The sequence below is a fragment of the Gymnoscopelus microlampas genome (genome assembly GCF_963454915.1).
Source record: "Gymnoscopelus microlampas genome assembly, chromosome: 2".
NCBI classification, from domain to species: domain Eukaryota; kingdom Metazoa; phylum Chordata; class Actinopteri; order Myctophiformes; family Myctophidae; genus Gymnoscopelus; species Gymnoscopelus microlampas.
In genome coordinates, this window is record NC_139939.1 from 50,148,248 (window position 1) to 50,160,478 (window position 12,231).

Below are 12,231 nucleotides of genomic sequence, written 5' to 3' on the forward strand. Positions count from 1 at the left end.
TCCCCCCCACCCCACACATTTTTTTAAAGCTCACGGATGGGGTAAAAGTGGTTGAAATGATTGTGATACCATCTTAATTAATTTAGCTGGGGACCCCCTGGAACCCACTTTGAACCACTGATCTAGTGATTCAGTATGTTTCGATACAATAGTATCTAGCTAAAGTGATTATCAATTTAACTCAGTAGTGATAAGCCTGATTTATACTAACTCTTACAAAGGTTATGCGCCTAAAATGGCAAATCTATAAGTTCACATGCGTATTTGCCTTTTTCAACACCTAATTGCCAATTAAACTGTAGACTTAACCATTGCAAATGATGCAAAATGATTCCATTGAAGATGCTCTCTGAGGCCCTGATAATAGTTGACGGCCATCATGTGTCAGGGAGGGGTTGCAAAGACATCACCTGTTGTTAACCGTCTGTTCAAAATGATCACAATAAAATGTAAGCTCACTGAAATTCTCTACAAGCCAGGCCATCCAACCAAGGTCAAGAAGGCAGCAGCTAGCAGTAGAGCTATACAAAACATTTAACTACAAGCAGCTCTGGTCTCAGTCAGTGCCAACGGTTAGCAGTCAACCATCAGAAAGAGATTTCATCTGCATGGGAGGTCAGGAAGAGAGAACCCTTTAGATTCAGTATTGCACTCATAGAAGTTTAGCCAACAGAAGCAATGTGTTCAGAGCATATGAATCCAATACAAGGTCAATTATCTGGCCACAATGCCAGACATGTTTAAAACTTAGAACTACCGTTGACCAAAACAATTATGGTTAGGGGACCGCTTTGCTGCCACAGGCTTTATCATCCATGTGTTGGTCGCACATTTCCGTGTACCTGAATTCCTCATAATACCAATACCCCAAATATGGGGCCTTCTGTCAAAAAGCTAGTTAGCTACCACAAGAAATATGGATGGCCAAGTTTAAATCCAGATCTTAATCCAGTACCCTCCAGACCCTAACTAGGCAGTTGTACACACACACACGCTCTCAAAACATTACACAAGTCAATAACTTTACAAATATCTCCCGTCTCCTAGTGCATCATGGGAGCAATCTGTAGACTGATAGTTCCATCTGCCAAAAAGTATTGAACATTGGCTCAAATTATATGCTCACTGTATAATGGCCAATAATGTTAAGGCTCAGTGGCGTACCCACCATAGAGGCAGGGCAGGCGGCCGCCTGCCCAACTAAAATCTAGCCTCCCCTAGAAAATAAAGTAAAAGATTGGAAAACAGGCAGTGAAAAAAATCAAAAGACAATAGTGGCCGTTGTCGGACCTCCTCGTCCATTCACGCGGCAGAGCGACGTCGCCTATAGTGATGCAAATGTTTGCCTTTATCTTCATGGGGTGCCAGGAGTGCCAGGTGTGGGGGTCTGGGCCATCACCTGTACTCACCTGGCATAAAAGGGGCTCTGAGAGCAGCTTGAGCCATTAAACTACAACATGAAGAGACCACCGCTGAATAATTGATTGATTGATTATACTTGCATATTGTTTTTATTAACGTTTTTCAGTTTGGTAGTCAGTGTAGTGTTGTTGTTAACTTGTTTCCCCCGAGATTTCCCCCCCGACATTTTCCCCGAGTACCCCCCCCACCTTCGGGGGGGGGGGGGGGGGTAAAAAATCTTGCCTGCCCTAAATGTAATTTCTGGGAACGCCACTGTTAAGGCTTAGACAAAAGGTTAAACACACATTTTACACATTTGTAACGAGTTTAATACAGATATGTACAAGTGGTGCATCACTTCCATTCATTGATACACACCACGATTTCCATGGTTCAACTGTACAGAATTATTGAAAGGACAGAGTCACAATTATGCATGTGATTCACGTCAACTGTCTCAAGATATTTTAGTTACAAAATGGACAAATCGGTATCATTTTCAAGTTTAAAGCAACGACTTGCACTTATAAAAGAGCATAACGTTTTCCCCCCCCCAAAAAAAACTAGAACTGTTCCCAAAACATCAGGTAAAAAAGCATTTGTGATATTAAGACTAAGAGAATAAAAAAATACCCCCATAAAAACAAAACAACTCAATGTGCAATTAAGAGTCCATTGAGAGTCCAGAAATCTACAAAAGCTTCATATCCAACCACAGAAGAACAGACGATATGGACTGAAGCAAGATCCTCAATGAGTGCCCTTAGCTGGTGTCCATCTGAAAAGTAGGAAGAGGAGACAAAATTATTAACACCGCAGGGATTAAAGCAATTTTTGTTTTTATGTATGCTAGTTTGACCAATTGAAACATTGAATCTTGAAATAAATTATAATGTATTAATGTAGGGCAAAGCAGCAGTGTTATATTAAAATTGGCTTAAGGGCGGACCTGCGGGTCGTGCTCATATAAGGAGTTCCCAAGCATCAGGCACAAACAAATTCTCCATAAATGGGCACAAAAGGGACACAGACTGACATATATGGGCATATCAGTCGGATCGGCGGTGCAACGTAGGTGTGAGGGCCGCCACGCAAACTCCAGACGTGGGGGCTGCATATCGGCCCGAACCTCTAGTTAGTTACAAGCCAAGAGAAAGACCTGCTGGCTAAAATCAGGTATGGCGACTGATAAGTTAATTCATGACATCCCCATCCATCAACATAACCATCATCTCCAACCATATGCCCTTTACCTTTGCATTGTAAGCATCCAACTGGGCATCCAGCTCCTCTGCAGAAAGCTGGGGTCTGCTGCTCCCACCTCGTCCTCCACCACCTCTTCCTCCACCGCCACCTCGTCGCCGGCCTCTGAAGCCGCCACCTCCACCACCGCCGCCGCCACCTCCTCCTCCTCCACCACCACCACCGCCTCCACCACCTTGCCTTGATTCCCTCTTTGGAAAATTGGGCCGCCCAATTCTGTCCCTGTCAAATCCTGTGCTGGCTCTAAAGTGAAGGAGGAAAAGGCACTTGAGCTAGTGTTTCATTAACCACTACCTATTCTGGGCATGTCATAATAGGCAAAGAATTGGTGATCTGCAAGCTCATAATAATGGAACGAGAAACGTTGTTGTGAGCACGACAAACCCAATAATTACCATTAAAAACCACTGTTCTAGTCTACCAGTAGATCACTGTGATGGAATCTAGCAGCTACATAGCAGACAATGAAATTAAACTGCACGTGAAATGAATGATAAAACTATTGCAGAAGCCTAAATTGTTTATACATGACAGTTCTGTGTTCCTGCGGTGATGATAACATTGGGCCATCATAAAAGTGTATGGCTTTTCAAGTAGAACGTTCATTTACAAAGAAACCCCTTTTGTCACAGATTGGACCATGACATGGGCATTTGTGGTAAAAGGGCCAATTTGTGCATAACAAAGCCATCTTTACTGGCACGCAGCTCAACTTTTTTTGTCCCAGTTAATCCCAGTCACTAATCAAGTCACAAAGTACTCCCATGCGTTTCTGGTGTTTAACATGCTAAACACAGTTAACACATCCATGGTAATAGAATGGGATCCGACCTAGAACCAGATAATAAGCACTGAACCCATACGGGTCTCCAGGGTATTGTTTTGGGTTGGTGACCTATGAAAACTACAGAGTGAACATTCACTCACCTTTGTGGTCTGTCCGTCTGTGATCTCTGTGCATCAACCTCTGAAGTTACTTGCTGGATTTTCATTGGACAACCTAAGAGGGGGAAAAAAATAAATGGTTCATACATAGACAAGACGGACAGCCTGATAAAGTTAGCGGTGGAAGACGGAAACCATTAGAAGAAATAGTGTCCTCACCATCAAGTGGAACGCCATTGTACTGTTTCATTGCCTTTAATGCATCTGCCTTCTTTTCAAAGTGGACATCTGCCGTTCCCTGACTGCGACCAGAACGATCATAGTGCACCGATGTCTTCTTTAAAGGTCCAAACTCTGCAAACAGCTCCTGAAGTGGGGGGAAAAAGTGGAATCAGACAAATTCACCACCAAACTTGTTTTAACAGCATAATAAGCACAACACACAGAACATCTGTGCACTCGTATTTCTAGTCAACAAGTAACTGCATGGATTAACTGATTTTGTTATGTGGCAATTTAAAGGTCGAGTCTGCAGAGTTTCTGAATTACCTTGAGGTCTGCATCAGAGACACCAAAGTCAAGATTGGAAACTAGGAGCTTGCCGCCAACTTCAATGCCTCTTCCTGTTCCCACTGCTGGTCCTCCACCTCCTCTAGTGGTCCCACCAAAGCCTCCATCATACATGTCATGTTGCCATTTATCCGGTAACTCTCGGGGCTGAAAACATTAAAACAGAAAAGAATGCAATCGATTACTTACAGATTCCAAAGATCATAACTCTTGAAATACAAATACTAAAAGAAAAAAATGTGCACAGCACAAACTAGCTCAGGGGTCTTGCCTCCATTATAACCAAAATGTAGACAGCTCCACCATGTTTGAACATACCATTTGGTATGCTTCTACCTTGCCATTTGCCATGCTTCTAGTAGTCAAGCCATGAGCTACATACATGTATGGTAATAATACACTGTTAAAGATTGTCCCCCCAAATACACAGCTTTGGTAATGATAGTCACTTCTATATATTGTGTAGAGCATTGGTTCTCAAAGTGGGGTCCGGGGACCCCAAGGGGTACTGGAGAGGGTTCCAGGGGGTCCCCAGCTAAATGATGGACAGGAACCAAATGGACCTTTATGGGTCTGTAACTCTGAGTGTACAAACGGAACCAAATGGACCCGTACACTCTCAGAGTTAAATTAACATTGGTTTTACAATGTGGGTTGGTATAAGAGGTATAAATGCCATTAAATGGGGGTCCGTAGCCTAATGCATGTCAAACTGAGGGTCCTTGAAATTAAAATGGTTGAGAATCACTGCTAGAGAGCCGTAAAAACCTTCTCTTATTGGAGTCCCTGGCTTATCTTTTCAAACGGGGGTCCGCGGGGTAATAAGTGTCAATTAGGGGGTCCTTGACATGAAAAAGTTTGAGAACCACTGGTGTAGAGGAGGTAGAAGATGTGTAAGGAACTAACGAAACATGTCCCAGAAAAGCAGACTTCGGGCCTTGGGAAGCATTCATTCAGCCAGGAAGAGGGGGTCCATCCTAAAGTGTCTATCAAATCACTGCATCTTGTTTAACTTACTGAGAAAGTATTGAGATCATACTTGCGGATGATCGACAAAGAATCGCCATTTTGTTTCAGGCGAGTTGTGCAATTATTCGGGTCGTGATCCAAATATTGCGGGGGAAATTAAATTGAAAAACAATCTCGGCGATACCGAATAAACCGAAAAGTGCCGCGAATCCAGTCATTTAGAACGGCGGGGAGGTTGTTGATACCATTTCACACAGCCATTGTTCCAACAACAGCTGATCCTCTTTCTAGTGTAAATCCAAACACGAGGAGGACATCTTTCTTTATCCCGGCATGTTAACGTTTAAAAAACAAGTCATATTAAAAGAGAGAACAAAAAACAAATGTACAAAACATGTACCAACGAGCCATCCTTTAACACTCACACGCGTGTGTTAAAACGTCGAAGCTTTTTAACCGACCTCAGTTGAACCATGTGTTTTTCAACGCAACTCCATTGTCCTCTTGTAGCATCACAAAAGTGGCTACCGCCGTGGTTTAAGAAACAAAGCGACGACGTATTATTTATCAACCTCCAAATCGTTTCTTTCATATGCCTACCCTGCTGTACGGCGTGGGTCTGTTGTTTCGCTCCCCGCGGCCGAAGTTCTGTCGGCCGGCCCGTGCAGGCCCGGATCCACCGCCGCCCGTCCGGCCTGAACTCCCACTGCGCCGAGATGCTCCTCCGCCGCCGCGGCCTCCTCCTCCTCCACCACCGCCTCGACTTCCGCGACCGCCGCCGCCTTTCTTCCCCAGCTTGATGATATCGTCCAAAGACATGCTCATTTTATCAGCCATGTTCGATACGTTCTTTCTTTTAAATCACAGCAAGACAAACTAGTAACGGCAGTGACCGTTTTCTTGGCTCGGCCTCGGAGTTTACAAGTTGAGGATGACGTTGGTGAGCGTAACACACCGGCTGAAGATGCGTGCCTTTAAATAGTGTGACGGAAGGACGGAAGGAAGTGACGACTCCGACTTTCAGCAACAACTTCCGGTTGAAAGATACTGGTATTCAACGTAGGGTTCGGGGACCACCCTTGTAACGCTATGGCACCACCAGGGGTCCAAATGGACATTTTTTGGTTACATTTGAACAGTGGTGGAAAAAGTACTGCAATCAATACTGCAATGTAGAAACACTCTGTTACAAGTAAAAGTCCGGCAATCAAAATGTACTTACTTACTTACGTACTTAAAAGAACAAAAGTATTGGCATCAAAATATATTTTAACTAAGTACCAAAAGTAAAAGTACTCATTATGCTGAATGTCCAGTTTCACAAGTTACGTCTAAAATATATACAAATCTTTTGAAAATAGCAGATCTACAAGTGACCGTTGTGAGCTAGTTTGAATAGGGCTGAAGTGGTTAATGTATGTTTTGTAATAATAATCAAAATCAGTAACTAAACAAAGTTTTCAAATAATTGTAGTGGAGTAAAAGTACAACATTGTCTCTGAGATGTAGTGGAGTAGAACACTTTTTAATTTACACCAATCATTTTACAGTGTAGATTTTTACTGGTATTTTACATTTGTACACTATATCAGCATTTTATTTTGTATTTGTTTTTACATGGTTTAGTGCGAGGGAGAGGTTCTAAATGGTCCTAGTGCCACTGCCACCCACTGTATTTTACCACCTTACCACAAGCTAGAATGATGGGAGTGTAACCCTCAGATATATTAGTCATGTCAATAAAATAATAATAATATTGATAAACAGTAATAATATTGGGAAATGAAATAACTAAACACAGTAACGCTAGATGGCGGCGAAGTGGCAGTAGCCCCGCGTTGTCTTTCTGTCCTCCGACCTGCAGGTGGCGACGTTCTTCTTTCTCATGTGCCTTTTTACAGAAGAAGCTTTTTCGGTGGATTGTTGTGGTAAAAGCAACGCAGGCTTTCTGCTCTAAAGTAGAACCAAACGAAATGAAGGTAAAGATCAAACAATGGAATGGTGTTGCATCCTGGCTGTGGGTTGCCAACGATGAGAATTGTGGAATCTGCAGAATGCCCTTCAATGGCTGCTGCCCTGATTGTGAGTAAAAACGCCATCAGTTTTTGAAACGCCTGTCGTTTCAAATAAGGTGTATGCTGCAGTGGTGTAAAGTAACTAAGTACATTTACTCGAGTACTGTAGTTAAGTACAGTTTTGAGGTATTTTTTACTACACTGGAGATTTCCAATTGTCTGTACTTTTACTTCTACTCCACTACATCTCAGAGGCATATCATACTTTTACTTAAGTAAAACATTTGAGTACTTTTTCCACCACTGGTGTATGTAGCCGCAATATCCATGGGCCGGATATTGTAACTATGAATGTGAGAATTTTGCATTAACTTGGTATTAGTATGCTATTAACTTTTGAGGACTAATAGTAGCATTTTAGTGTACAAAAAGCAGCAGTTTTTCAAATGTGTCCAAAGCACTGTTGACTGTTCATGTACATATATTGCCTTACATACCACCTTAAGGACTACTAATCATAATGTGTATTCCTACATTATGATTAGTAGTCCTTAAGGTGGTTCCATTGGACATCCTTCTCCTGTCACAACAGCTCACAGATCTTGCTGCTGTGTTTGCCCATTGATGTATTAATATCAATGCCCTTATTGTGAAGTGAATAGTGGTTATAGTATTTCTTACTGTATCTCAATGGTTCTAAAAAGATGTTGTATCCCATAAGAGAATATTTCTGTAGTTGGATTAGATTGGGACATAATACAACTGTTTACTGTCAGTTGGGAGATAATCACTTCTGTGTCTAATACCATGCTTCTTGTTACAGGTAAGGTTCCAGGGGATGACTGTCCACTTGTCTGGGGCCAGTGCTCCCACTGTTTCCACATGCACTGTATCCTCAAATGGCTGAACTCCCAACAAGTCCAGCAGCAGTGCCCTATGTGTCGACAAGAGTGGAAGTTCAAAGAATAACACTACCCCCCCGAGGCAGCAACACATTGGTATCAATGGTCTGCCTGACAAAGACTCAGAAAGTGCCCTGCTGTTTTGTGTTCACATCTGGATGGATCTAAACTGAGACAGGTTTCTGTTTCACACCTGACATTAGCATCCCAAATGCACCTTGATGAACCATTTGGTCACAGTCGACAATAGACTGATCGCTAAGTGCTGTTCGCCGAGGCCTGTTCTTTGTTTGCATTTTTCTACCAATTCTGTAGCTCTTTTTTTATGTACCTCTTCAACCAGTGAACCATGTATTGTGTGTTATGCGTTCAGTGGACAGCAGTCATGTAAATAAAACAACTAAAAAGCTAGTTTATTTCTTGTTGTTCTCGTATAATATACAGGTGATTTAGTGCATAATTTCATTGATTAATTCCTGAATGAGCTTCTGAGGAACTACTCATGATGGATCCAATCAAATTTTACTGGTATTCAAATTCATTCAATCCCCTTGATAGGATTACCTACCTCTCTCTCTCTATTATGACCTACAGTGATCCAAGAGAGAATGCCAAACTTTCATCTACCCTAGTATTGTTTTCAACCCACTATAGTGGGTCGACAGAATAGCTATACATTCATTTAAAGTGGTCGCCTTTGCACATTAAGTTATGCTTTGTCAAGATTCCCCCACCCACGTACAGCTGTCCTACCCCTTTAAATATCGGTCAGTGTGTAGGGGCCCTTTTTACCCAGCTCTGCTCAACTCTCTTCGCCCCATTCCAAACACAACACAACAACATACAGTACATTGATAACCCTGCCCCACAAACAACCAAAGTACAATGACATGTAGCTAACTGCCGTTCCAATTATCAGAATGCTCGCAAATTATATTATCACAGCTATGATAACCACACACAATAACACTATCCCAAAGGCAACACATTTGGTCTGCACGACAAAGACTGATGTTTTGTGTCTAGATACTTGTGTCGGGATCCAGTTGAGACAGGTTTCTTTTCACACTTTTCATTAGCATCCCAATACCTTGATGACCACTTTGGTCAGTTTTGTTTGCATTTTTCTACGACTGATAGAAAAATGGACAACAGTCCCATAAATAAATACAATAAACAGTTGCTTTCTAGTTTTTTACTAAGGTCTGACTAACCCACAGATAGGTGATTTAGTGCATAATGTGTTGGATCTGGAGCTTCCGAGAAACTACTCATGATGCACACAAGTGGAATTTCTACTGCTATTCAAATGTCCTTAACACGTTCAACCCATTGATGGGATTACCAACACATTGTATGCCCTACAATGATTTAAGAGAATGTCAAGCTTTTGTTCACCTTGGTATCGGTTTCTTATGGTTTCGCAGAATGGCTGTAATTTCAATCTATTTAAATCTATCATAGAGCATAGTGTTGGTAAGCATTTTGTCAAATTACAGAGTAAGAATTAATGTATGTGTATGTTTCCTAATGTAATGTATCTGTACTGAATCAAACTTTTTTCCTCTAATCGTGTAGTCTTCTGTAATTTTTTGTGTCTAACAAAATGTGGAAGACAGAAAACCAAGAGCAATTTGTTTCTTAAACAACTTTATAGATATAGTATAAAAGTACTTCAATGTACAAACAAATAAATATATAAATACAATTCACTCGAAACAGCAAGAATACTGTTTTAACAAAACCAAAAACATAGAAGGAATATGTATTATTCCCGACTAAAAATGTTGTCGAAACCTCCCCTAGAATTCATACAACACAGTATAAAAGTAGAAAAACGGCTAATTGGAGCAAATTACAGGAAATGTGTGGAGATTGACAGGGAGAAACCTATACCAATTTTAAAAGTTAATTTTACACTCAGCAGCAGCCAGTCCTTCCCACGTCAGTGCTGCAAAGTTCTTGACCTCAAACTGTTGCAACTCACACTTATGAGTAATGAGTATGGTGTCAGCTTTAGCCCATTGCTGAAGATCACCATGGAGGACAGGGAATTTGGAAGTAGATTGAAGTTGCGTTTTAGGTCACGAAAGGCAGTCAATCTCAGTCAGCCTCTGGTGAACAGCTTCAACAACTTCTTATTCTCCGGGTCGATAAGATCAACTGGTTTCTCCCCGGATGCATTCTCAAGTTTGCGGTCAGCACCCTGGGAGAGAAGGTACCTGACAAACGGAAAATAGCCAAGGTTAGACTAACAGCCATCATGTCCTGCTGCTTGTGTCAGAATGTGTCATGTTGGACCAAGTGGACTTCGAGTTTCAGGGAGGTTAAAGAGGTACAAGAATGCTGCAGATATGCCAGCTTCTCTTACCCGTGTGACGCATAAAGGTTTAGCCAATGTGTGGGCATCTTTTGATGCAGTGCTTCCCACCCTGGTGTCCCCCTTCGGGGGCACCAAAGATCACAGAGATGGCCGTGTCTGTTTTGAGGTAGTCAAAACATTCTAAACATGCACAAAATCATAACTTATTTCCCTGACCATTTCTAAATAAGTCCTTGATTCATCCACTGTCTCTACTAGTGTTATATCAGTCCAACCCGAACGAGTAGCACAAGTTTGATGACTTGATTGTCTAGCTTTTTTTGTATATAAATAATGAGACTAAGATGCTTACTGGGCAATGTCTGGGAAACCATCACTGCAGGCCATGTGGAGAGGGGTCCACCCTTCCTCGTCTCTCTGGTGGATGTCTGCTCCAAACTTGAGCAGTAGCTTCACACATTCCAGATTTCCAGACAGTACGGCCTCATGGATGGCACCCATGCCTGATGGTAATGACAATGCCAATACCATTAGCTCTGTACAAAAATGCTGTTGAGGAATGGTTCTCGTATTTTCTGCTATTCGGTCAGCTTAACTCCTTACCAATACAGATTTATTTTTGCATGTGATGAGCTTAATCCTAAATGCTGACAGCACAACAAAATTATAATCCTGAAATTAATTTATGGTGACTTACCAGAGTGATAGATAGTGTCCAGGCTGACTCTCCTAGATCGCATAAAGCATCCAATCCTCTCCAGCTCACCCTCTCGTACATAGTCCTGGAAGACGACGTCATTGGTGAAACGCACATTGTTGAATCTCTTCAGCGAGTCGACGTTCTTCTTACAGATGACTGCATCCTTCCCAGAATGATTAAGGATTCCCATTGCTCGTCTCTGGTAGGTCTTAATTCTTTTGCAAAAGTGAAAAAAGTTCCCTCAAAAATTCCAAGTCACAAGTCCAAGGTTGATTTTCCACTCTCTATTAAGTTCAAAGTAGCTCGTTTCTGTTCTAATTGACAAATATTTGAGAGATCAGTCTTTTGACAGCAGAAAGATGAAACAGCAGGCTCTCCTTCAGTGTATATTCAGTTCTGTGTATCAGCAGCAGAGCTAGTCTTCTGAAGGCTAGGAACTTCAACTAGACCTCTATATACTCTCAGCTGGGCTATTTTAGGAGCCGTCACCTCACAGATCCAGTAACTGAAATTGGAAGATGAGTGTCCCTCTAGCTAGGTCACTCCTACTACCTAGTCAGAAGTCCCAGACATATCTCAGATCTAAATCCATGGCAACAGTAACTCATTTTCTGGCATAGCTAGATGTTGACCATTCGAGATACATTACAGCAAGGTGTCAAAGAGGTGAGGTAAAGGGTGATGTGGGGACTAGTAAACAGTAAACACCAAGGATACAGAAGATTCTAGTGGGACAGGGAGAATGCGAGATGCCATGACTGGGCTTTTAAACAACTAGATTTTCAGACCACTAGTGCAATTTTGTTTTTTTGGGTGTGACCATTATCATGGCAGGCCCCTGAACAGCGTGTGTGCCAGGTTCGGTGCGGATTGGAGCGACAGTGTGCCTGTGGGCCCTGGGGGCAACACGTGGCCCTTATGGTAGGACTATTCTGATGGCAGACCACTTCACTGAACAGTGCCACGTTTGGTGTGGATCGGCACGACTGTGCGTCCCGTCCCGCAAGTCCAGAAGTTACGTTTGTGACCACAGTCCCGACGGACATGATAAACAAATTTGACGTGGACAACCTATAGAAGTTGTCTTCACAATTATACTGTATACTATAGGCCTATACTCTTCTGACAGTCCTGTCCTACAATCTGATGGCAGAACATGGATTGGTACATAATTTATACACATACTATATTATTAAAAAAAAA

The 12,231-nt window shown here is 42.1% G+C and overlaps 3 protein-coding genes across 3 annotated transcripts; 1 reads left to right on the forward strand and 2 right to left on the reverse strand.

Moving 5' to 3' along the window:
• Positions 1 to 2,164: 2,164 nt before the first annotated feature.
• On the reverse strand, positions 2,165 to 6,070 carry LOC311055622 (THO complex subunit 4-B-like; the record flags this gene model as incomplete). The annotated part of the gene is made up of 6 exons (XM_084071872.1): positions 5,689 to 6,070; positions 4,099 to 4,266; positions 3,769 to 3,916; positions 3,592 to 3,664; positions 2,655 to 2,907; positions 2,165 to 2,179 (listed from the first exon to the last, which is right to left on the reverse strand). The coding sequence occupies exons 1-6, from the start codon at positions 5,923 to 5,925 to the stop codon at positions 2,165 to 2,167; spliced, it is 894 nt and encodes a 297-aa protein (XP_083927998.1). The 5' UTR covers positions 5,926 to 6,070.
• Positions 6,071 to 7,001: 931 nt separating this feature from the next.
• Positions 7,002 to 8,426, forward strand: anapc11 (APC11 anaphase promoting complex subunit 11 homolog (yeast)). Its single transcript, XM_084047506.1, has 2 exons — positions 7,002 to 7,170; positions 7,927 to 8,426. Exons 1-2 carry the CDS (start codon positions 7,062 to 7,064, stop codon positions 8,070 to 8,072), a joined length of 255 nt encoding a protein of 84 aa, XP_083903632.1. The 5' UTR covers positions 7,002 to 7,061; the 3' UTR covers positions 8,073 to 8,426.
• A 1,212-nt stretch (positions 8,427 to 9,638) lies between these two features.
• Positions 9,639 to 11,493, reverse strand: ppp1r27b (protein phosphatase 1, regulatory subunit 27b). The gene is made up of 3 exons (XM_084074600.1): positions 11,026 to 11,493; positions 10,681 to 10,831; positions 9,639 to 10,227 (listed from the first exon to the last, which is right to left on the reverse strand). The coding sequence occupies exons 1-3, from the start codon at positions 11,216 to 11,218 to the stop codon at positions 10,113 to 10,115; spliced, it is 459 nt and encodes a 152-aa protein (XP_083930726.1). The 5' UTR covers positions 11,219 to 11,493; the 3' UTR covers positions 9,639 to 10,112.
• Positions 11,494 to 12,231: the final 738 nt, after the last annotated feature.